The sequence below is a fragment of the Perissodus microlepis genome, chromosome 9 (genome assembly GCF_051167445.1).
Source record: "Perissodus microlepis isolate ML-2025 ecotype Zambia chromosome 9, ASM5116744v1, whole genome shotgun sequence".
NCBI classification, from domain to species: domain Eukaryota; kingdom Metazoa; phylum Chordata; class Actinopteri; order Cichliformes; family Cichlidae; genus Perissodus; species Perissodus microlepis.
Genome location: NC_140469.1, coordinates 19,052,658 through 19,078,706, shown reverse-complemented (window position 1 = coordinate 19,078,706; position 26,049 = coordinate 19,052,658). Strand labels below are relative to the sequence as shown.

The following is a 26,049-nucleotide window of genomic DNA, read 5'->3' as shown; positions in this document are numbered from 1 at the left end:
CCTTTATATGTATTTAAACATCTATCTATCCGTCTTGAGGAATATGCTACATTTTTAAAAAAGGGTATGAATGAATATAACTGTCTTAACCCTAAAATGTTAACTGTTTTAGACTATATGCTTTTTCTTGAATACACAACACCATGCATCTGTGCCTTTTTCCCAGCGTGGATAGGCTGCAGTCAGTGACCCACATCTCAGCGCAATGAACTGCTTAACTCAGACTGTTGTTTTATTCAGTGCACTGTCAACAGACGGCTGAGGAGGAGGAGGGGCGGGGCTTACGCTTATGGCCCATTATTATTGGACACTAGATTCGACTCGTCTTGCCCATTGGCCGCTCGCGCTGTCGCTCTCGATCTGTTATCGCCGCTTCCCGCGCCATTCGGCGTGCACGCGCATGCGGGACCAGGCACGTAACCGTTTGGAGACTGTCTGGAGTCTGTCTGAAATAGATAAAATTGAAAATGGACTTTTAGATATCTGTGTTCATTTACAAGGAAGCCGCCTGTTGGAAAATGGGATCTTTGCTCTCCTTCTCGAGCGCCTTCGCCCACCAGTCGCCACGCTCTGGCAAAAATGTAGATTTTTTTCTAGATAAACGTTGTGAAAGTTTTTTCTTCTGCAGTCTATCAGGAGACAGCTCTTTATGCACAGGTAGGTACGGCAAGCGTCAGAGTGAGAGTTACCCAGTGTACTGCAGCATTACACAGCTGGTTTTTATTTTATTTTTTATTTTATTTATTTTTTAAATTCATTTTTAACCTGTTTATTTGTGAATGTTAGCTATGTGTTTTTGACTAAAAAAATAAATAAATAAAAAATAGAAAACAGTTAAATTGCAGACCTTAACATCTAAGGCAGCTTGTTTTACGTAGCAGACTGTAAAAAAATAATAAAATAAGGCATATTGTGATATTTTTATTTACTTGTATTAATTCGACTAGCAGTAGCTTCTTTTGTTGTGGGGGCTTCACCTCATTCACTACTTCAGGAAGACGCGCAGGTGATGCACCTTTGCTGACGTGAGGTTGTTGATTAACCCCATGCGCGCTTTAGCTACCTGTTAGTCAGCAGACACCTGAAAGCAAATGCTGCCTTCGGTGGACTCTTCTATTCTCAGTTTAACCCTTTCAGCTACACTGACAAAAAAAAGACCACATTTTTGATTACAATGCATTTCTTTTGCAAGTAGACGCACATTTACGGAATCTAAATTCGTATATGTGACTACAGGGTAGTGGAAAATGAACACTGTATGAATTCTTTTTCTTCTTTTCCTATCTTTGCTTGTGCTCTGCAGGGAATCACCCTTCAGCCCTGGAGTTCAAGAGGAGTGCACCATCCAGAAGGCAGCCTACAAGAGCACAGAAAGGTTGGTTGCTGTGCGCATTAGGCTAAGATAGAGATTTTTGAACTGACTTATAGTGTGGGCTGGTGTTATGCAGGATGTTGTTTGCTTTGTAAATTAACTGAAAATTTTCCTCAAAACATGATATTAATATTTGAATTCTAAAAGTTTTCAGAATTTGTCCTGAACTTCTCCCTTTTGTAGCTTCAAAGTATAATAAAACACTTACTGTGGATAAAAAAATACATCTAGAAATCTATACTATATTCAAAATGCACACATATTTTAATAAATGTAATAAATCTGGCTACAGCATTGCACCAAACTGAAATCCCTACGTGTGCTTTTAAACATCTTTTGTAGCCCAGCCTGGATGAATTTGGTTTGACCACCGAAAGATGTCTTTGTCAAACAGTTTCTTATCCTAAAACACAAGACTTTACAGAAAACAGAGAAATATTGGTAAGGCTTTAACAACACGATCAAAGTAATCTGTGTGCCACTGTGGCTGTGTACCTGATGTGCTGCTGCCACAGACTAGTCTAGACACTTTTCCTCCTTCACTGCAGTTGTCTGCAGACAGTGCGGTCATATGACTTGGGGAGAATTCCTCCCTCCTTTCAGTGTCTGCTCTTTTAGGGCAAGATGGCTGCTAAAGTATTGTTGCAACCCATGACGTATATATGAATCAACGTAAAGGAGGAAAACCGTGGCAAAAATGGTCACACGTCTTATTATAAATGACAACAACATAGAAGGGGTAGTGAATATCAGCTCTTTTCACTGATTTTTTTCAAACCTACATTTATTGTAATCGTCAGCTCAGTTATTTCTTTGGTCGATTATTGATTGTTACTAGTTAGCATCCTCGGATCAGTGCAACCCAGTAAATGGAAAGTTGCAATGTTTTTGTGCAGTTCTTGACTATCTGAGAGCTTTCCTCCCCACTTCTTTCTCTTCTGCTGCATGCCGGTCTTTTATAGGGGCGCTTGGTAGCCATTTTGTCTGATTCATCACTGCATAAGGCTTGCAGGGTATTCCAAAATTTGTCGTGCAACTACTCAGCATTTCTGAGCATTTGGCCCAGCACCTTCAGAAGGCTGTGGTCTCAACAGGAATACACAGTACAAAATGCAGTCGTGTTCCAGTGTTGTTGAAAATGAAATTTGAGTGTGTGAATGTTTATATTCTTGTGTTCATAAAAAATCCAGCGAGTCTTAGACAAATAGTGGCACTAAAAAGTAACCTAACAAAGGAGAAAGCATTACTTGGAATAACGATGTAGTCTGTAAGATTATACTTTAGTTTTTATGATTTGTAATTTTTTTTATTTTAAAGCTTTTGTCGCTTTAGACTTGAATGAGTCTTGTATTAACAGCCAGTGTGTTCATACCACAGGTAGTGCTGTAAAGTGGGATGCACGATAACAGAAGAAAAAAAAAGTTTACAATGTCTTTGGGAGATGCATTGCTTCACCTGAAGTGGATATTGATTTATAACAGTGGTATTACGCTATTGAAAAATTATAGCAGCGGTTGTAATGCTTTACAGAATCCCCTTTAAAGAGAGGGAGGCAGGCAGTATTAACTTTGACTTGTAAAAGTGCTTCAAGCTTTCCTCTGACATTACGAGTTATTTCCACTGCTTAAGTCTGTGATGTTTATCTGTTTGCCATATCAGTGACCAGCCTGGACAGATCTCTTCATTAACACCTACTTAGTGCATACTCTTCTGATGTCTGACGGCTTCTTTAGTCTCATCCTTTTCAGGTGTTTTTGTGAGCTTGTTGATCATGTAGCCACATATAAAACATGCAGTATTTTTGCAGGCCTGTCTCTAACCTGAACCAGTGTCTGACAAAAAATGATTGGAAATGCAATTAGAAAGGTAAGAAATGCGCGCAAAGCAGTCTTATATTTCTTTTTGATACCTTTCTTAAAAAAAAAAAAAAAAAAGTGATTTACTTACAGTAGCACAATAGCACAGAATAGCGAGCCATTTTGGGGGTGTATGCTACACAGAATAATACGTTACTGATTCATTTTCAGATTTTTTTTGTTCTTTTTTTTTTTTGTAATGCAGTTTTAGTGAAATGTATTACTTATTATTTGTAACTGTGACCACAATATTAATTAAATGAGTATTTATTTAATCACTACTACCTCCAATCAAACTGTAAATTAAAGCGATGCATCGCTTAAAGCTAACTTAAAATAAAATCATTCCTAAATTATGTATCTGTAATTGTGTCAGCTACCATAAAGTGAATAACGATTGCAGCTTAAGTGTTTCCGCACAATTACGTTTTGTTTTTAAACTGTTTCAGCCACACTTACCGTCTAGCCAATATGGCATTTATGTGTGGTGACTTTTTAGCCGCAGACTTAGTTGGAATAGTTTGAAGAAAGCTGTGATAAACAAGAAAAAAACAAAGTGTTTAATTTAATCCTTGGCATTTCAGTTTTCTGCTGTGTTCTGTGTGGTGCAAAAGAACGTGAGCGTTGACTAAGACACACAGTTGTCCTGCAATGCTTTTTTTTCCTTTCATTTTCACAGGAGAGCCCTGGTTTCTTGAAGTCTGTCATGCCTTCATATGTTTGACCCTGAAGTGTACCCGCCCAAATGGTAAGATCTGTGTTGACCTGTTCATTAGAGCACATTTGGGCACGTTTAAAGTTGAGAAAAGCAATTCAAGGAATGCTTTAAGGTGCTGCAGTGAGTGAATGCGATTGCCTGAGGGAAATATCAGTCCGCTGCACACCAGCATTTCCAGAGCTTGAGCTCCTGCCTGCAATGCCAGTTCTGCATGATATGATGGTGAGAATTGGCTAATCAAATCCACTGCTGTCATTCACTATTTTTTTATTTTATTTTTTTACCAGCACACATTTTTGATCTCTTCATAATATAATCATAGATATGGATCTTATAAGTTATACTTGAGGCGTTGACTGGAAAATGCTGATGCAAGAGGCGCTCTGAATCTTCATCCTGTTTTTCTATTGGATGATTGTCTCCACCCACAAGTGCAGTCACGAGGTCTAGCATCATGATGATGTCTGGGAAAAACAGGCTTTTCGTGGGTTATTTCTGTGCACATACAAACTAAAATCTGAGCCTGTTTCAAAGCATTGCTCTGTACAGCAGCAGCACCTGCCATTGTCTCCTGTAAATGGTGGGATGTTTAACTCACCAGGCTTTTGCTACGTAATGACGCAGTTTCCTTTGACAATGGTGTGGCATTTTTTTTCTTTTTAAATCAAGGTTTTCTCTGTATTTAAGATGTCTCCTGGCAGTCTGCCAAAGCATGGATCCATTTCCCTTTTCTCCTCTAACAGCTGCACAGCTGTGACCCTCAGCCGGTCTTAGCCATCGATATCGCAAAGCCATCAACGTCCATCTTAGGTTTAGGCACTGGCAAAAAAGAAGAACTGTAATGTAGCCCGTAGAAAAGGAAATCTGAGCTCTCGGCATAAATCCTAACAGAAAACGGCACAACTTGTATGAACTAAAACTTTCCAGTCAAAGAGATTTATGGGTATATGTGAAACGTACTTTTAGCGTAGTAGTAGTAGTAGTAGTAGTAGTAGTATTTTAGTTTGTCTTTTAAAGTTTTAATTTTTCTTCAGTGCAGCGTGTTTTTTCTTATTGCCGTAATGCTTTCTTTTTTCATTTTCAAATGTTTAAATTGACTTTCAAATGTTTTTGATGCCACGTTTAAGATGATTTACTGAAAATGCTCATCACCTCAGATTTAAATCAAAAGTATTAATTAAGCGCCAGCGTAATATATTCTAATAACGTACTATTAAAAGTTTAACATGGAATACATGCTTTAAAATATAACGTGCAATACACATATTTTGTTATTTGTTATTTATTGAAGTCTTTCAGACTTAAATGACGATCACTTAGTCACGCCATGTAAATGATTATTTGAGAGAAGATTCTGAAGCAATAACTGTTTGTTTGATTTTTGATTTTAAATTTTATTTGCTCTGTAAATTGTCGAAAAGTTATAGGCATTCGGCGATAATAAAAACGCGCATTAAAATAATACATTTACACGATTAATAAAATGGTTTTTTTCAGCGTGTTGTGCATCTTAAACCTTTTATATTTTTTGTAATAAAATTTTAGCAGCATTAACGGTTTGATAGCAAATTTATTTCTGATTTGTACGATTATTACGCATTGTTCGTATTTATTGAAGTTATTTTTAATCGTTTATTTAAACACAGTTCGTTTTTATTTTATTGAGCAGAGTGTATAAATCTCTAAAATGTAATGAGTGTAATAAAATATTGTTTGTATATTATAGAATAGCATAGAAAAGTTATGCTTATTGACGCTAAATTATATTAGAGCGATATAGTGCTGTATTTTTGTGTGTGTTAGATTTCAGTCAGGCTCTTATAAGTGATGCATCTTTTTAATGAAGTTGTATGAGCTAATGACTGCACTGGAAAGTAAAGTCCACCCATTGCAACGTTTATTTTAAATGTACTGTATAAAAGGATGTAGAACTGCTAGTTTGTCTTATGAAACTATCTAGTTAACCTTTACCCACCCACTGAATACTTGTTTTCCTCCACTTATGTAAAGCCACACTGTATTCTGATGCCATGTAACACAACAGTGGCTGTCAGTAACATTAAGCTGGGTCTGTGCTTTGTTGCCATTAACATAGAAAGAGGAAAAGGGACTTTGGATTTATGCATGTGTTTAGGTGTTATGAGGCCAGGAGGCAGGTCAGAATTACCAAACCTATAGATTAATGTCAGACCTGTTAGATTTTGTTAAAAAAATAATTAAATGAATTTTAAAAAATGTATGAGCCACGCTAAACCATATTAAGTTCATCTTATGCATGCAGGTGGTTTAGATAGTTTCCACTTGAAATTATGATTACTAAAACGAAATTATTTCAGCTGAAATCCTGATTGCGTCGAACACTTATTAATATTTCTTATTAGTTCATTTGACTGCAGATGCTTTTGTTAATAAGCCTAAATTGTTTTCACCGTTTTGATCCAATGTTACTCTTCAAAATGTTTCTTTACGTGTTTCCATTAAACCTTAATAACAGAATAATAAAAAGCTGTTTATCTGGTGAATTTTTCTGTCGCTTTGAGCCAAAATAACATTTTTGAAGTATTGAATTGATCTTAGGTCAACAGTAGGATCTTGGCTTGGAGATAACAGACCTTTTTTTTTAAAATTTTCTTTTATTTTAAATCACTAAAGAATCACAGTCGGCACACACTCACTGAGGTTGTGAATGTAATCTGCAGCCACAACATCATATCACATGAATATTAGTTCTTCATTAGCAGAAGGCTGCCTGCCTGAAATTCCACATTGACTTTAATGTAAATGTCACGGTTATTTCTGAGAGTTGTGAAGGTAAGTAAATAACCTCTTTTCGTTGACTGGAGTGTGTTTGCTTGCATTTGTTACAACTAGCTGTGATCCAGCCAGTCTTAAGATGTGCACACGCAGCATGTCTGTTCCCACTCAGCTGCGTTGCATTGACAGCTTCAGCAGTACTTCCTGGTTTCATTTGACTGCAAAACCACCACTGACTTTTAAATGGAGTGTGCTCATCTACAACACCCTCATAAACGATACAAACAAGGTCATAGGGCCTGGCTGTGTGCTTGCTTATAGTGAGCAACAGCCTCAACAAGTACTTACCTTCTGGGAGGAAACTTTTGGGTTGAGGTGAACTTCTGCTTGTGTAACTCTTTCTCTGAGATGTCAACACATAGGATTTTACAGTGGACTACGGCTTTGAAAATGACCTTAGTTATACAGTTTGTTTGTGTCAAAAGACATGTATGCTTTTACAGTAGTGTTTAACATATTGCACAATACTTTTTGGAGATTTTATTGTTCGTAACAGTATTCGGCTTTCTAATGAAGGTTTGAACGTGCAGTAAATAGTATACCAGTGCAGTAGTCACTATATAAAGCTTGACTTGTATCATTATTAAAGGACAGACTTTTTGTAATTAGGAAGACAAAACACATTCTTATTGTGACGAGTTATTAGATATTGTTTTGTGCATATTTTAATCAAGACATCTTCTAAAATTGATAGCTGCTTGGTTGATCAACTACTATCACCATGAGTGAGTATAAACATCTGGTAAGATGATAATATGGCAGTTCGAGAGCCCTCCTTGCCTCTGTGTAATATAGTACACATTGCCATCGTCTACAAATTTTGGTTATTTTAACAAAAGACATACTTGGGATAAAGTGTAACTTGTTGCATTAACTTTATATTCACAAAAATGAAGATGTAAGAATAAATCTGCAAAATACTTTTATAGTGAAAAGTCAGAAACGTCATTTGTGGAGTAGCCAGTAGTTTGGTGCAAATAGTATGTAGAGCAGTGTGTATGTTACTGCTTTATATTTTTGTCATTTGTTTCATATCTTACAAAAACTGCTTCGTTAACATACAAAAGCATTAAAATTTCACCACTGCGGTGGCTTTGGTAAAAGTTTCCCTCAAAGCTGGATTTCTGAGACTTGAGGGTGCACTTGCATTTTTCCCTAATTGGGTCTTATTTTAACACACCTGGAATACCTGCTTTCATTCTGCCATTTGACCTTTTGTGAATTAAGATGGCAAGACAGAGTTAGAGCTCATCAACCCTGCGGTACATCATACTGAGGGAAGGCTGCACCATGACTAATTAGTAAATCTCACTTCTCTCTAAGGTGAAAAACTGATTTCCTTTGCAGAGTGTGGGGGTTGATGAGTAAATACCCACCTGCACTAAGTTGCAGTAACCTAATAAGTCTCCCTGGAGTTTGAAAGTGAATATTTCATATTTCACTTATCTCCAACAGCTTTTCTGCATGTCTCATATCTGACTCCCAAACCTTAAAAGATGGGTAAGACTGCACCCACAGACTGCAGGATCTCTCTGTCACACAATGGCGTGGAAAGGTCAGGCCTAATGAAGTCGGGGGTTTGACCCCTAGTATTCAGTGACTTTGCATGGGCTCCCATCCCACTGCTGCAACCATGCCGGTTAATCCCTTTTTGATCCTAATTGATAGGCATTAACATGATCCTTATCCAGGAGCTGTGTTTTGTCTTCCACAGCCCTTCTCTCTGGGTGTCAGTGACACAAAGTGTGAAAGCGTTAAACCAAATGTGAAATTGATATTTTTCATGTTTGTGTGCTTAAACTCAGGCTGGGTTTTATGAACACTCATGCAGAAGTCCTCAGTGTTCAATGTTTTGCCCTTTGAGACTCTTAACAGGACTTAGCATATAACCTCTGGAATCCGACTGTGATGTGAATGGTACCAGCCCATTTCCAGTTTGTTTTCCTTTGAGTCCTTTTATCTTCATTGCTAGGTGATTGCTTCCTTTAACTATTTACTAATTACCCTCTTTAAAATGTTTGCACAGTCTTTAAGTCAGGGTACATGTCACTTTTATGAAAGCACAGACGCTGCAAGACTTCAGAAATGCAGGCGGCATCAGTTCTTCAGGGTTTCTTTTGACTTTGATTTTGTTAGTCTAGTATTATATAAGATTTGTTTTTTTAAATTCCAGCTGTCAATTTCCAACTCTAAAAATACTTAACTTTAAATATTAGAACTCTCGCTACACACTAATCATTTACATTACTTATTGTAGTTTGACTTTATTCACAATAGCAATCAGAAGTCATCGCACACATTTGTAAATTAGAAAAACGCCTTTACTAAACACTTGATGTACATTTGAGTAATTGCTCATTACATTACATATTTTCCAAAGGTGTGTCCTTTTAATTTCCTTGCATCTACAAACTAGCGGCACATAAATCTGTTGTGTTACACGATGTTTTACAAGCGACATTAAAGGGGTATTTTATTTGTATTTGTTTGTAAAACTACAGAGTAAAGCAAATAGCAAAGTTTTCTTTGGGCTCAGCAGTATTCGAGTTTTCTGCAAAAGTTTTGCTCATGTTAATGTTTAATGTGTATGAGAATTTTCTTTCAAATGCATTGAAACCTTGTGCTGTCATAAAAACACTGATTTAAAAAGTTATGTTCTGACTGCTGTGCGCTTTGAATTAGTCACCTTTATATTAGATTTACACGTAGATGTATTGGTGAACATTTTCCCACAGCTCCAACATCACAATTGTTCCCCTAAAAACTGCATTATGCTTTTAACCTATGGTTTCTAATGTGAAAAACTTATTGTAGGAACCTTTTTCACCCACTGTGCATTGCATGAACTTTACTTAAATGCACTTTAAAAAAAATTGTAGAGACATTTCATACTTAAAAAAAAAATCCACCAAAAAACAAAAATCTGTTTTTAAATGTTCTATTTCTTTCCTAATATTAAGATTTAGTTCCTTCTTTAAGCTTGGTAAACCTCATCTGTCTGCAAAACCAAACGAAGGCTTCAGGTTTTTTGGACAACCATATGTTAAATATTTATTTATTTTGAACACTACACTCAAATCTGCACAATTAAGAAGCATGTCTCGCCATTTCGCTACTGTGCTCAGCAGTGTGCATCAACCCACTTTAGCTGTAAAATGCCAGGTGTCATGTTGGTTCTTGTTGGTTTCACACAGTGACTCAAGTCCCTCCCTGGAATGCATTTCTCATGTCTCCATAGGATTGAGTGCCATTTCAGCTTGTTTGTTGCAGTCAATAATGAGTACTCTGTAAGGCCTGATGACATAATTTTAGGGATTGCTAAAGGAAAAAACTCATTATGGAGCTAAGACGGTACAGACTGGGACGACGCACATGTACTCCACATGACTGGCACCACCTGCCCTCTATATGTTACACTCGCTTCTCCTATCCCACTGAGCTAGTGTCTGCCAGTTATGTGCAACCCCCAGCAGACACCCATGCAGTGACTCAGTGGTGGGTTGGGCTTTACTGTGTTGCTGTTATTTAGATTTGCTTTAGCCATAGGTAAACAAGTTTGTAGATGATTTGGTGGATTGAAAGGTCAGTCAACGACAGCAACAGGAAGTGTACTCTCCTTAGTGAGATAGAAAGAGTAGAGAGTCAGTGCACTGTAGAGAGTTTTTCTCATGTTTGTAGTTTAAAGAAGCTTTGTTTTCTTGCATTTTGTCTGACACATTTTTTTCTAAGATGGTAGAAATTTTCAGCAAGTGTGTGAATATTTGCTGTGCAGTATGAAGAGTTTGCTTAGTTCTGGTTGTAGCTGTTTTCTTTCTACTTATTTTTTTCTCCTAGTTGGAAAAATAATGGGGAGGTAGTTCATTTTACTGTAGTTCATGTACAGTAAAATGAACAGTGCAGTAACCAGCTCTAACATTTATGACAGTGTTGCACTGGTTCAGGACATGCAAATAATAATTATCTGTAATTGTCATGCTGTGTGGATGGTAATTGGCTAACAGCTATATCGTGCATGCGATTGGTCCACATTTAATGTAAATTTTAACGTTTCCTCGATTGAGAGGTATTTATGGTATAGCAGTAATTGTCATCCTGGAGCATGCAAACCTTAAAAAAACCAGACAGATTCCACATTTTGACTGTAGCTGTCCTGTAATTTGATATTCTTGTCTGTAACTGCCTTTATTAATAATTGCAAAGCCAAAAAGTACTTCTTGAGAAAACAAAAAGCAAAGAAAATCAACCACGAATTTGTGCATGTGCATTTGTGTTTGCCTGTGTTATAGAGGTTTGACTTTCAGCTTGAAGAAAGCGACATCATTACACTTTTACAGCATTGGCAATTGAGTGACTGAGCCATATTTATACATGTCAAATTCTGGTCTAAATGCACATCAATGCAGTCTGTCTTTAGCATTTTAGAGCAGTTATACCTGTATGTATCAGAGTGACATGTCTGAAGTTTAAAACTTTGGATTGTTTATTAAAAATAAAACAAACTCTTATTTTGATATCTTATTTTACTCTGGAGCTTTACACATCACAGCGCCTCACCACCTTCGTTTATTCTCTTCATATTGTTTCGATATGAACAGCTTTTTCTAGAAATGACACAGATGAAAATATCATCTTGCAGGATGTTGCTGCATCACAGCAGGGATAAGAGGAGCTTGTTGTCATGTGTGGAGTTGATCTTTTAAGACATTGAAGTCGACGGTAATTTCCACTCCTCTCTGGATTTAGCTGTCAGAATTCCTACCAGCAGACTTCCATTTGCATTCAGTTCATTTTTATGAATTAGCTGGTGTATTTATAGCCTCTGACCATTTTCGACAGCTTAGATGTGGATCACTTAGTGTGCAGCCATATTTTTTAATTATTTGGTTGTGTTCACGCACATTTTACTTATTTGTATGATGTTTAAAACATAAAACTAGAGTGGGATTTAGGTTGAGTTCCTAAAAGAAAACAAGAAGAGTGAAGCATGTGAAGAAAAGATGGAAAAGGTTGGAAAATAATCTTTGTATAAAACCTGCACTATGTAAGACCAGCCATATATTTGCAGAATGTCTCTAAAATTAAAAGAAAACTGAAAAGAAACTTTATTTAAAACTTTTCTTCAGGTTCATTGGATATTAAATCATAATTTTCTCCCAGCACTAGCATTATTTCATATTTCCTACATCCCTTTTATTCATATTTAAACTTTTGGTGATTAAACCTTAAATAAAAGCATTAAATTAAAACACAATGCTAAGCTCTTGTTCTGTGAAGATGGAGTTTAAAGAGGCAGCAATGCTAAATAATCAAAGTGCGGATTGATGGGCAGTATTTGATTGGAGAGCCTTTTAGCAGCTTTGGGCCTAAACAAGTTATCTAATGTAATGACTAATGTTTGAAGTTGGGTTTCATGCTGTGCTTTTTCCACATTGCAGTTGCATTTTTATTTTAAAAAATAAATCAGTTTTCTTAACATAGCTGTTAGTCCCAAGTGGGGAGACTGCTCAATCTAACTTTACTTCTCAATGCTGCACATTGTCCTTTCTCCTGACAGAAGCATTCAAGATCAAGGGCAGCATCACCTTTGCCACTAATGAGGTTGTTTATTCCCCCAAATTTCCTTGTGGACTTAAACTGAGAGGAAAAACGGGCCATGCATAGCAGAGCACATAATTAGCATTAGCAAAACAAAGCTCCAAAAGTCCCATTTTATAGAATAGGTGACAGCAGGATCCCATGTTTCTTACCTAAATTGCCTGTATGTTTACACTTTGGACAAAAGTGTATTTAATTGTAATAGGTCATAATCTTTGAAAAAAAAAAAAGTTTCAGAACTTCCCGTTGTTTTATTTTAGAGTCAACATTTTTAGGACTTTAATTAGAGAAATTAATTTCATGTCAGATTTTCCCAAATTTACAAAGATTTCTCAGTAATAAACAATGTTTTTTCAATGGTGACTATCCATATAAGATATTACTGTGCTCTTTACTTGGACTCTGTAATAAATGACACTATAACAATGTGCTAACTGCTAGTCAGTAGCATTTTTCTTCTCTTTCAATGCAACTTGAGCTGCAAATAGGCCAAATCATCTTTGACATCAGCTGCATCAATGTTTTTTTGCTTTGTTTGAATCGTGGGCATTCAAAAGTCACGACATGCAAAATAGAAACTCATCTGATGAAGAGGACTAAGTACTAAAAACGAACTACTAGGGATACGACAGACAGAGTACACAGTGTCTGTGGTTGCAAATCAATTAGCAATCAACCTAATGTGTTGAAAATCCTTTTGAATTCCCAATACATTGGCTTTTTTTCGTGCAGTGGTGCCTGACGTACTCTGCCCTGAATTATTTATCTTAATTTCTATTGACTATATTGTATTACCAGTTCAGAACTGTCATATATTTTAATGTTTTTAATCTAATTTCCATTACGAATTAGTTTAACCTGATCAAGAGCCTTTGGCGTTGTATATCTTCCAATAATAGTGATGATGATATATGTGTGGCACTTTTCTCTAGCTGGTGCACAGGCAGAATACCATTTCCAGGCTTCTACTCAGAGCCCATGTACACTGCTTTATTTGCTGATGTAGATTGGGTTCCAATCTCTGCGTAAATGTGAGGCTTTACTGTATGTTTGCTTATCTGTCCAGCCATCCCATCTATTCAAACAGCTTTCCTTTTATTTAAAGCTGTGTGCTGGCTGGGCTTTTTATCCCTAGGACTTTTTCTGTTATTTTGGGACCAGATGGCGAGGGGCACGGAAGCGCCTCTTTTGTCTGGGTGCTTCTTTTGAAAAGAGGTTGTCGTTCCCTAATGTAATCAGCAGCACCGGAAGGGTCCATTTTGGGCCGTGAAAGAAGACAATTGGGTCTGGACACCTCTAGCTTACAGAAATGTAGAGTTCATCTCTCGACCCTGCCCCCTTTGACCAAGGCCCTGGCATGAAGGACGCTGATCTTTGATCAGTGGAGGGTGGAGGTGCTGATCCGACCTCATGAGGGCCAAAGGGCACCCCCCTCCACCCCGTTGCCCTGTTTACCCTGTACTTGGCTACTGCTGACACCTCCTTCCGGAAGAAGCCAGGGGGTAGTGGGTTGGGTTGGGCATGGTGCGGGGGTGTACCATGACCTGTCTAGACACAGTTGTTGTTTGTTGCCCTGGTGTTGCCAAGGGGGACACAGTGAACTTTGACCTCAACTGTAGTTGGTTAGGAGCTACTTTGGTCATCCAAGGAAGACATTTTTTTTTCTTTTTAATTTCAGGGTTGGAGGTGGGGAAATGAGGCGGGGTATGGATGTGACCTACATAATGTGCAATCTGCTTTCAGAAACCACAGGCATGAATTTGTTGGCAAAACTGGTTTTATTTTTTTATTTATTTAATTATTTGCTAGTTATATTGTATGATAATTTCAGTTGGGTCACAAAATGGGAGACTTGTATTGTGATTTTGCTGTTTACTGGATGCACTTTTGGATGTTTTCTTCATCATACACAGTAAGTAATCTTAAAATTTCATTTACAAATGTGATATTCAGTCAATAAATTGGAGGTAAAACCAATAGAAATATTAATTAAACTCTTACTTACAAAAACTGACTACTAACATAAGCTGTTTTTGTGTGAAGCATCAGTCTTTAGGCCCTTTATTTATTTTAATTTATTGGAAAGCACTTTGGTTTTAAATGTGTTATATAAATTCAATTTAGTTACTTGCTTAGTTTTAACAAATGCTGAGTAGCACTTGTCTGTCCGAGCGGCTTTAATGCCTTCTTGTTGAGCGAGAGACAGATTTTCTGTGTGGTTACACATTGTTATGCTCGTATGTTGCTCGACCTTTTTCACATTTTTAATTTTATATTTCAGTTGCTCAAATTAATATCCAGCACAGTGTTTCTCTTTATCTCTGCTTACTCAGAGCTTATGCATAGATAATTCCTTGGAAAAGATTTAAACGTAATCTGGAAACCAAAGAAGACAAACACTGAAAAGTAGTAATGAAGAGTTTGAATTTTAAAAACGCAAATCAGATCTTGCCTAGAATTTTTATGCCAATATGCACAAATGTCTAGATTTTTTTTCTTTGTTCCTTTTTTTAAAAAACCCCCCAAAACAAATAAATAAATTTAATAGGCTTAGAAGAAAATAATTAGCACCATTATTCCTTAATGGGAATGTTTCGCCACAGACACAGTGAAATGTTTCTTTTATTATTTACCACATGTCACTCTTTATCCTATGCCTACAGTCGCTGATTTTGGCCTGAACCAGAACATAGCCTAATGTGTGAACTGGCTTTGATGTTGAGGCTGTTTCTCAGGAGTGGGTGTAGCGATTCCACCATCATGGCCGCCACTTCCAACCCCGCCCTCTCGCCTGCCACTCAGGAACAGTTAAAATGGCAGCACGCAGCAAAATGAGTGAGAGGGAGAAAGAGGGAAACGGCCACTACTGTGAGCTAAGGCACAGTCGACTGAGCTGTAGCTCGCCTCGTATGCCAGCTCAAAGCGAGATCATTATTTTTTGGTGTTTTCAGTCGTCTGAGTACAATGTGAATCCGAAAATGTCTAGACGGGAACACGTTGCTGAAATCACTGAATAGTTAGCAAATTTTGTCACAGATTCATCCGCCATCTGTATTTTACTGTAACGCTCTGTTTTGAGCAACAGTTTGTGAGAAATTTTACTCAAAACAATCATATATTCTTCTTTATGAGCTGATTTCAAAACTTGTAATAGGGCTAATATGATTAACGAACCCTTCGTATGCAATATTTTATTAGGCGTTACACTTACTACACTGTAATTGAACATGAACATGCTCTTTGGCGTGCTGCCATTCTTCATGTTTTTGGTTACAGGTTTATACAACTGCTTATGGGCTCTGTGTGATTAACACAGGATTTTCTGCTGTGTACTATCTAAAGATGTTAAAAAACAAAAACCCCCCTAAAATATTCACATTTTACTCATAATATGTATTTGTTTGTACTGCACGCATTGGCCACTGCATCATTTGTATTCTGAAGTGATACAGTACAGTATTTCAGCGACCATATTCATTTTTAATGTTGACAGAACAAAGTAGTGCGATCAGTGATTTTTGAAACCCTTTGCTCTTAAACAGCTCTGTGAATGTGCTTATTATGTCATCTAACTAATACCAATTAAAGGCTGTACGCTACACCAACCCAGTGCTGTTTCAGTGAGCTTGAGACCCTTTTAAAATGGCTCACAGAGCATAGATGGATATAACCAATCTCAGTAAACTGGCTGAAATTAAGCATTATACCCAATCATTTTAAACCTTTGCAGGACTGGCAGCTTCTTCTTAACAGCTCTATTGCAAGGCACTCTACATCCAAACTGCAGTGTGGAAAATTTAAAGGTAAATGTCCAAATTTTTATTTTTAGCTCTTCCTACTTTTGCTGAATGACAGTTTATTATGATCCTCTTGGTGTGAATGTGTTTATTTCCTTTCCACAGTGCAGGGAGCTAGCTGGTGTACCAGGAGGAAGATGTCATGCTAAGGATGGGTTTTGGTGATGATGTTGCTACTGTTGATGCAGCATCGAGCTCTCACTTTGTGCCTCTGTCAGCTATGATCCGTAACCACAAAGTGAGTGACAGGCCAGTCCCTGGGGAAAGCAAGGGGGCCTGAGGTGAGTCAGATGTATCCTTGACCCTGTCTGGCTGTGTGTCAGCGAGCAACACAAACTCTGTATGGAAAAAAAAAAAAAAAAAAAAGGCCAAAATTGGCATGACTGTACATTGTACATCTTTATTTAGTATGTAGAAGAAGAATGTAGGAGAAACAGAACCAACCTGAGTTTTTCTGTTGAGTGGATCAGTTTTTTTGTTGTTGCTAGACTCATTTTGAAATTATAATGAAGCGCACATTACAAATTGATACCTTTGATACCTTTGTGTGCATTGCTGTTCCACCAGAGTGCTGATGTTTTAATCTTGGCTTTGTGATGTTGTTACAGACCTGTTTTAGACAAACTCAGCACAAATTTTGTATACACTGTTTACTCCAGTGCATTACATATGGCTTAAATAACACATTCATGCAAGGAAACATAAATCTGTTCATTACTGAGGGTAAATTTTACTCAGGTTTGAAGTTGCAAAGTGGCATATTCACTGAAATTAGCATTTTGATTTTTTTTCACTTAAAATAACTGAAGCTGATGGTTGAGAAAATCTTTATTAATATAGCTGTTGTACAGGATATGTGGTCAAATGATAGAAAAATGTTCCACTGTTAATCAGCTGCAGCACTAGGTGTTGCAATACTTAAAAATGGTGTAACGTTTGTACACGATGCACTCAAAATGAGGGGTCTGGAAAATGTTATCCACATCTCAGGATTTCTTATTAGAGCAAATACCTGATCAGTTTGAGAAGGTGTCCAATTGAGAAGAAATTTTTGAATTTATTGAATTGCGATAAAATATCTGTTTTATTTCTGGCCTTTTTTTGTTATATTCATGTACTGACAAATTTAAAAATATATGGATTTTAGACTTTTAATCAGATAAAACGGTTAATCTTATGATAATGTTTAAGCATTTTGTGTTTGGGGATTTTGTGTATCTAATGTCTGAACAATAAATGATCAATGCAAAATTTAAAGAATATAATGATGATTAGTGAAAATAATTTTTGTAGTTGCTGCTTTTAAGTGTAAATGCACATTCAGAAATTGATATCTGCAGATGTTCCAAAAGAAAACATTGTGTTTTGTGCCATGCAAGATATTTGCTTCCACTTGCCAAAAAAGATGACCCATAAGACATATTAGGAAATTATTTTAAAAGTTGGTGTTTTTTTGAGTTCTAAAGTGCTTATTGTAATATTTTGTAGCAGCAATCAAAGACAAGAGTTCATCCAAAGCCGTAGTCAGTGTTACACCAGACGCATTCTGCAAAAGACATGATTCAACTTAAGGTGCAACTGCAAGAAATGATGTATTTATGTTAAATTAAATATAAGATAACTATGACCGTAATATTAAATAACTTTTTATTAATAAACATTTCCTATTCTGTAATTGCTTCTCTTATTTTGTTCCTATATTTCTTTTACCATCTTTTTGTTAAAAATATATGACACATCCATGAATCCACCAGTATAGAGAACAAGCTGTGCAACTCATGCTGTGTTAAAAACAACTTTGTGAAATTTGAACGGAGCATAAAATTTGGTCTCGCTGAGCAGAAAACATTACTTTAGGAAACAAATATGGTAGCTACATGGGAAAAGGTGCATTGATGTTTTTTCTTTTTCCTGAATTTCTTCAAGTGAACAAAAAGAATCTTTGCTTAAAAGTCTTGCAACTTCTTTTTTTTTCAAGGGTCACTCAAACACGGTGTGTGAAATGAGAGTTGCCTGGGTGTGACTTCTCCAGAAAGCATCCGCTTGCTATTGTCTGCCTAGTCAACTTCTGCAGGCCCCAGCACCCTGACTTCCATACATGAGAGATCAAGGGTTACCAAGGTGCTTTTGAGAAAGAAGGGCTCAGTGTGAGAGGGGACAAACCAGTCCACAAAATACTCATTTCCTTTGCATGTTAGGTGCCCTAGTGGGGATTCAGCCGGGGTCACTGACACAGTTTTTCTTTTTTCCATCGTTGTTCTTAATGAAAACTGTTGCTTGCCTTTTCACTGCCTTTTCACTGCTATCTGCTGCCCTGTACAGTATGTGGCTCGATAATACGGTGAGTTTGTCCAAAAGAAAGTTTGTTCAGACTCTGACTGTTTATCCGGTGCCAGACAGAGGCACCTCATGTAGAAAAGGTAAAAGTAGTTCTGTCCACCTCTCATTCTTGCCAAAAAAGTTCAGCCACTGAGCCACAGCATTAACTTGTATTCTAACAAGATTAAAATATATTCGTCCTGGGGATTAGCATAGTTAGGTGTCCTTTTGCCTCTTTTTTTTCCTGCACTGGTGCGGTGACAGTGGGCTTTGATCTGTGTTGCGAGGCAAGAGTCCTGGCTTGGACCTAGCCATTCGAGTGCCAAGTGTGAAATTGGCCTGATGTCATCCCCATTCTTCACCTTTTACATCTTTCACCACTTTAATTATGTTTCCGCCACAAAGCCCAGGCACCTCTGAGCAGATTCCACTCTGGCCGTAGGAAACATTTAGAAACTGTGGGTAAATGACACAGTAGGGGAGGGGGAGGATGGTGGGAGAGGTCATAGCAGGATGGGGCCCTTTTGTGTGTAGAGGTAGACATTGATACTTTCCTGATGTATCCTGCACCCACTTCCATTTTTTACAACATGAGAACTCTCTGAAATTGTCTGCAGTACTGAATAAAATTGCTTTTATCCCAGGCATTTTTAAGAGTTTCTGCAGAGATTTTTATCTCTGTGTTACCTCCCCAGCTTTACACGGTCATATATGGTATTTTGGCAGCAATGCAAGACTTTTCTGAACCGTGAGGAGCCTCAAAAAAGGACCGCTGGTGGTCATTTGACCACCTGAATCTCTACTTCCCAATACGAGACAAATTATTCTCAGATAAAACCTTTTGTTCCAGGAAAGAAGTGCCCATGCAGCCTAACAGCTTTAGCTTTTGTTCATGCGCTGGTGTCCCTATTTGAACTTCAGGGGAGCTTCTCTGCCTGTGAATATTTTGATGAAGCTTCCTATTGATGCGCTGAATGAAGGATCAAAACAACAGGGCTGCGTGCGCATGTGAGGAGGAACACAATTGAATGGAGTATTTGGATGTGTGTGTGTGTGTGCCATGCAAGAATAAAATAAACCAAGTGATACTGAGGTGTGTGTGTGTGTGTGTGTGTGTGTGTGTGTGTGTGTGACAGAGTATGAGTTGGCGAGTGAAAAAGCTGTGTGTGGAGAATGGGTTACTGAGGGGCGGGAGGGGGAAACCAGCCACCTGCAGCCATGACAGGCTTTGACCTTCATTGCTCTCTCTCTCACTCTCTCTCTCCCCCTCTTGCACTCAACCCTCCCTCCCCTACCCTCTCTCGCTCTCTCCCTTCGACTCCAATTTCTTCCTTGTGATAGAAGCACAGGCTCTTTTCAGAAGCAACGAGGAACACTGACCGTCTCAAAGACAGTGCTGGGTGCAGCCCTATTTGCTCTAATGCTAGTCACTGGCCGTTAGACATGGCGTTCAAAGACTAGTGGTGCAAGTATGGAAATGCAGATAAGGCATTGTTGAGGAAACATGCCTGGGAATTGTTCAAGGCTTTCCCTTGCATAATGTTTGAAGCTTTTGCAAATGTTTTAATCGCAAAACCCATGATTCTGATTTTCAGCGACGATTCTGAACATAAACAAGTGTGTGTTTGCATGGAAAGGACTGCTGTGCTGTGCAAATGAATAATGTCTGTAATTTTCTTTAAAAAGAGCAAATGCCATGTTTTAGCTTGTAATGTATTTGTTTTTTCTTCAAGTTATGATGTGTGCACACTATCAGGAGAGACCGAAGGTCCCGTTTGCTGTTCTACCCAGGCCTCGGCTAATGCTTATGGGTTTTAGAGCACCATACAGAGTTCAGAAACATGTTTGTGTATAATCTTCAAGGTTTATTTACTCTTCTTCTGCAGTTTTCAGGTGGCAGTTAATTACACAATTAATACATGATACAAATTATGTACATTTATACCAAAGAATACTTCCAACATAAAATAAAAAATAGCATTGTATTCTACAACTCTGTGTTGTAATTTTATTTAAACATGTTCATATATAGATAGATATACGCTGATGAGTAAATTCATAATGTCGTACCAGCAGTTTTTCATAAAGGCATTAAACTTGAGTAGTCTGCATTTGAAGTAATACTGCTTCTCTGATTCGGCACAGTTCTGTTTCATAAAAAGTTCACACTTGAACTTTAAGGCAAAGTGTGTTTTCTGTTTGGTGGATTTTAATTCACACACACTTTTTGCAGATACACAACAAAAAGACTTTGAAAGGCAAATAATCCACAATTTGGTATGGATACAGTCTGAAACTTAGCTCGATCATACTTTCGTTGATAAAGACCAAAGTTTTATAAACACAGTTATTTGCCCAAGTACAACAAATTGCAGCTTTCATGCAAAAGGCCCCATAAACAATTTTTCATTCACAAAAAAAAAAACCCCAAAAGAGAAAAAAAAAAAAAGAAAACAAAAAGAAGTTATTGCAAGATAAACAAGCAGTGTAAACACCTCAGATATCTACTCTAAAGCAACACTGGTCATTGGATAGATTTTTTTTTGTCAATATAATCTATATAAATACACATATGAAGTCCTTTCAACAACGATAAGAGATTTCCAACATTTGTAATACAGTCACTGACGGATTTGCCTTCTTTTTATGATATATGGATATGTAATAAAAATGTATATAGAGAAAGATTTAACAAGAACATCCAATAACCTGCATTTCTAGAAGATACTCGTGAGAGTGCGCAAAAATGGGCGTCATCATTGTCTTTATGCTACAGAGTTGTTTCTGTGACGTAATAGGCAGCATTATAGCCTTCGCTTAGCTACAAAAAATGATTCGTATTGCTATTTAAAACTATAATAGCTGCACTGATGCATTGGTATAACGAATGGAATACGCACATAATATTTGTTTAAAGGCTATGAGATGACCACAAACATAAGCAAGGCCTAAATTAGCATTTTAGTTAAGTGGTGTGTTAGAGAGAAAAAAATCCCTACCTCTCCCGGTCACTTGTAAGAAACTGTGAATTTAAAAAAAAAAAAAAGTATCAAAATTCAGAGTCTGCCCGATTAGTTTTGCAGCTGACACGCAACACCTTCTTCTGCCTATTTTACATCAAACACAATCAACCCTCCCTCCCCCAAAAAACCCAACAAGCATGGAAGATAAAAACCGCGTTAGCATTTATTTAAATTCACAGTAGCCTGGATGCAGCAGAAAAATATTCTTTGGACTTAAAGTTTGCTCACTTCACTGACAAATCCAAACGTCAGGTGCCAGTTAGTAAAATGTGAAACGATGACAATCATGGGTAGCAGTAATCCTATACGGTATATAAAAATGAAGAGAGTAAGCGTTTGTACCTCAGGGGGGGTTGTTGGGGTTGAGCTTGGGCTGGGTTGGGTTGGGGGACAACAAACAATGAAAACATACCTTTATACAACATCTTTTATAGACGTGATATTGCAGAAATATCTCTCTTTTTTTCAAACAATTTATGCTGGTATACTCTATACACTGGCCCTTTATTCGGTGAAATTATTGCATTGTAGGCTTGTCTAAACCTCCCATATAACGAAAAAGCACTATAATATTCCCATAGGAACATACAGAGACCTATGGTAGCATTAGAATTCCTGTAGGGACTCGAAGTAGTAGCGATCTTATTCTTACTTTTTTTTTGTAGTATTGTATTTTTAACGGTGCCCTGGACGCGATGTACATCTGTAGGCTACTGAGTTAGCGTTGAGTAATAGTAATAGTACTTTGTAGTATTTTTATCTGCTGTGGCATCATTAAATATTCCTGTAAGTAGAGTTTTTTTTTCTGTGATATCTCTATAAAAATCTATAATAGGATTACTATAGGTTCTTTTTCGTCAGGAGGCTGCTTTTACTTCTCTGGAAATCAATCGCTGTCTGATTTTTCGTCTTTCGACGTGACGGTGGAGTGATTGTACAGTCCCTGTGCCATCAGGTGCAAGGCCAGAGAGTTTTTAGCGCCGCTAGCCTTCTTGATTTTGGCCCTCTTGTTCTGAAACCAGATCTTGATCTGGGATTCGTTCAGGCCCAGTTCCTGCGCCAGGTTCTGTCGCCTCTGCTCCGTCAGATACCGATTTGTCTGAAACTCCGATTTGAGTCTTTGCAGCTGTTCTGCTGTGAAGGCCGTCCGTGGTCGCTTGTCCTCTTTGCTGGTCGTTTTCTTCTTTGGTTTCCGAGATCTTGGCCCTGTAGTGTGGGGAGTTGGGAGGTGGGGTTCACAGATACACATGTATGGGTTTGTCAGCATCCGAACACGAGAAGAATAAAAGAGAATAAAATCATAATAAAAGATACACTGCCCATTATCAGAGCTGTTTTATAAAGTTCAGAAACAATTTTGATTCATTTTTTCTTATTTATATATTCAAATCCTCATCAACATATGATCATTACACTGTTGTGCTAATTTGTATTCACAGTAGTGCCTACAAACCCGTGCGTAAAGCGTATTTTATAATAATCTGGATTTTATAAAGCTTATTTAACCCCCCATATAATAAGTATGAAAAGAAATGGCTCTGTGTCTTACTGCTCTGGTCACCGTGCCTTTTAAAAAAATCGCAAAATAAGTGTGAATTAACTCACAAAACATTTTTAGAAACTTGTAAAAACTGAACAGGGATGCTTGTTAAATGTTGACAAAGCAGAAACAAAACCTTCCCTTCCCCCTCTGTTTTTATCCCTCTTCCCCGCTTACACATACTACGTATGGATACACACACACACACGCACACACTCTCTCTCACACACACACACGCACACACACAAACTCTGGAGCAATGTGAAATTATTAGCATAAAGCATCGCTGACACAACTCAGCCACTGTTTAGCAGGTTGGCTGAAAAAAAACAACCCAGGATCAATTTCAGTGAAGCTACTTTGCATTTTAGTTTTTGTGGGCCACTTGAAAAGCTCCTCAGTGGACAAACGTGAACAGAATGTGAGCAGCACACATTAGATACACATTAATTTTCCGTCTGGATGGAGGCCTGTTTTGTGGAGCCGTTGGCTGTCTGTGTTCGGTCGCCTCCTCCAAACAGCGCGGAAAACATTAATGAAACTACTTAATACGAGTCGAACCTCCCTCCATGAATCAACGTGCATGATGTGTGTGCCCATAACCCCCCCCCCCCCCCCCCCAGATAAAAACCTGCAGCTCTACAACTCGGTAGTAGTCGCCTACGCCACTCTATATGGCGTTACATAATGCATGAGAACAAGTTGTACTCCACTTTTTTTTGACAGACAGTTAGAAAAATACAGGAGCTATTAACCTTGCTTGCTAGATGAGAAGCGACTTTCCACGCGTTCTTGTAACTGAAGATTAGAAAAAAAAAAACACCAAGCTCTCTACTGGCCAGCGTGTAGCCTACAAGTCCTACTGCAGCCATCATTTGAAAGCATATGCATATTTAATTCACCCCAAACAACTTCTGCAACGCTTTAAAGAGCAACACGTCCACGCAAAGTGCACTAAATATTCATTTGGAGCAAATTCTTTGGAAGACACGCAGCTGCTTATTTTTAATGGAAGTAGGACTCCGATATTATAATATTCATAACAACGTGAAACTGATGACTGCTTGAATGTGAGATTTTCAGACAAAAATTAACATTTCTGTGCAATATTGCCCCCACCCCCCATATATATTCAATTTCTGTATTTTTAGTATTTAAAATATTTATATATTTTTTTAAGGAAAAAAAGACATGATCTCCTCTCTGTCATTTGCATTAAAATTGCCCCTCGCCAAAAGCTTTTCATGTTGTGTTTTTCCGCTCTGTAAATTCACACCTTGTTATTGTCTTCCTGTGGATATTATTCCTGCGTTAAATATTTTTTGATGGTTTTCTTTTGTGTGTGTGCAAATTCTCAGCCTGCTCTGCACAGCACGGTTCGCTTCTCTACTCTCGAGAAGTCGGTCAAGGCATTCGGGGTCAGTGTTACGGGGTATTTCAGGTTACCGAGAACGCGGTATAGAAAATTTAAAAAAAAAAACGCACACCAACCTGAAGAAGGCCTATCCGAGTATCTGGTGCAGTAGACCCAGGCTGGCCACAGCATGGGCTGAGACATGGATGGGTTTGAGCTGGCTTGGGAACTGTCTGAGTCTGAGCTTAGGCACTGGTCTCCATTCTCCCCGCGGGGTTTCAGGGGCTCCTCGGCGGCTATAGCAGGCTTCTTGGTCCCGGTAACCGTGTGTGGAGTGGAGGTCCCTTCTGCTGGCACAGTGCTCCCCACCGGTTCGGTCTGAGGGGCGGTTGGGCTGTTGTGGCTCTCCCGCGACTCAAGGCTACTCTCTTCGCGGTTTGCGCCACCGTCCTTTTTCCGTCCGAAATCCGGCCGCAGGATGTTGTCGATGAAAAAATTGGTGACCCGGTGAGGGATCTGCAAGTTCCCCGGCGCCTGTAAGAGGGGAAGGATGGCTCTGTTTGATTCGTCCGCCGACTCCTGCCGCTCCACCACATCTCTGTTGCCGTGATCATTTTCTTCCATACTGATTCACTTTCCCCCGCTTTACTCTCTTTAACCCCTTTATCGCTCTCCCCGTTGCAATAAAATTCGCGAACAACTTTAGGGGAATTAGACTGCAAAAACTGCACGAGTAAAATAAATAAAAAAGAAAACTCAAATACTAGTGAGTGCCTCGGACACCATGCAAAGCCTTGCGACTGTGTCCTCTGAGAAAAGCATACTTTTTGACATATATCCCCCCAATCTCGGGTTACAACTGATCTCGCACAGCTAAAACATTTGCCATTTGCGCACCATCCAATTTAGTGTCATCCAATATCAGCGTGCTCGGTAATGCCTACACCTAAACTAAACTAAGGGTAAATAAAGAGGCTCCTAAACTGATGCTCTAATACTCTCACTCTGGAGTTTTGTTCTTATTTTCAATACGAGCCCCCCGAGTGACGTTTTCCCACCGTCCTCCCAGACACGTGCCTTGGACCAATGGGACGGCAGAAACCAGGCCACGTGACGCAGGCTCCAGAGCAGTCTACAAACGCCCATCCTCTCCTTAGTAAAAGAGAAAGAGTGCTGGACTAAAGGAGAAGAGACCTAATTTAAATCCAAGGCATGCACCCACATACTCACAATATTTCATCAGTGTTTATGAACCTGTGACTTATTTTATTCTATTTTGGGGCGCTTTGGGGTTTTCAATTTAAAAACGCCATGCATGTCGGTTTTTGTCGTGTATATTAAAACAATAGGACACTGGAGCATCGGTTGTCAAATTGAGCTGCGGGGACCCCCGGGGTTCCTTGCTTGCAGGGCAAGCAGGGATTCCCAATAACACAAGTAGAAAATTTTTACTATATAGCCCATTTATACACGTGTATATATATATTTTTACCCAATAACATTTTTATAACTATAAAGTTTAATTTTCGACACTTTTACGCACGTCCGCAATTAAATACAGTTTCATTTTAACATAATAAGAAGTAATGATTTACTCATATGAAGGCAAATGAGACGGAATTTTAACAAAATGGTTAACTGGTCCAATGCAGACATGCGTG

At 38.2% G+C, this 26,049-nt stretch overlaps 2 protein-coding genes across 9 annotated transcripts in view; one reads left to right on the top strand and one right to left on the bottom strand.

Moving 5' to 3' along the window:
* The first annotated feature begins 396 nt into the window (after positions 1-396).
* The window catches only part of LOC146380411 (uncharacterized), a 37,779-nt gene continuing 12,126 nt past the window's right edge, over positions 397-26,049 (top strand). For 3 of the 8 annotated variants that reach the window (XR_014801300.1, XM_084939462.1, XM_084939463.1), the window contains exons 1-3: positions 397-657; positions 1,304-1,375; positions 3,908-3,976. Coding sequence is in view for 3 of the 8 variants with exons in the window: in XM_084939462.1 (XP_084795588.1) it covers positions 519-657; positions 1,304-1,375; positions 3,908-3,976 (280 nt within the window). In the remaining 5 variants the exon portion in view is untranslated. Of the gene's footprint in view, positions 658-1,303; positions 1,376-3,179; positions 3,239-3,907; positions 3,977-16,085; positions 23,652-26,049 lie in introns of those variants that run through there. The other 5 variants (XR_014801304.1, XR_014801301.1, XR_014801302.1 and 2 more) reach the window with 5 other exon arrangements.
* en2a (engrailed homeobox 2a) lies at positions 20,316-25,742 on the bottom strand. Its single transcript, XM_084939461.1, has 2 exons — positions 24,526-25,742; positions 20,316-22,700 (listed from the first exon to the last, which is right to left on the bottom strand). The coding sequence occupies exons 1-2, from the start codon at positions 25,010-25,012 to the stop codon at positions 22,381-22,383; spliced, it is 807 nt and encodes a 268-aa protein (XP_084795587.1). The 5' UTR covers positions 25,013-25,742; the 3' UTR covers positions 20,316-22,380.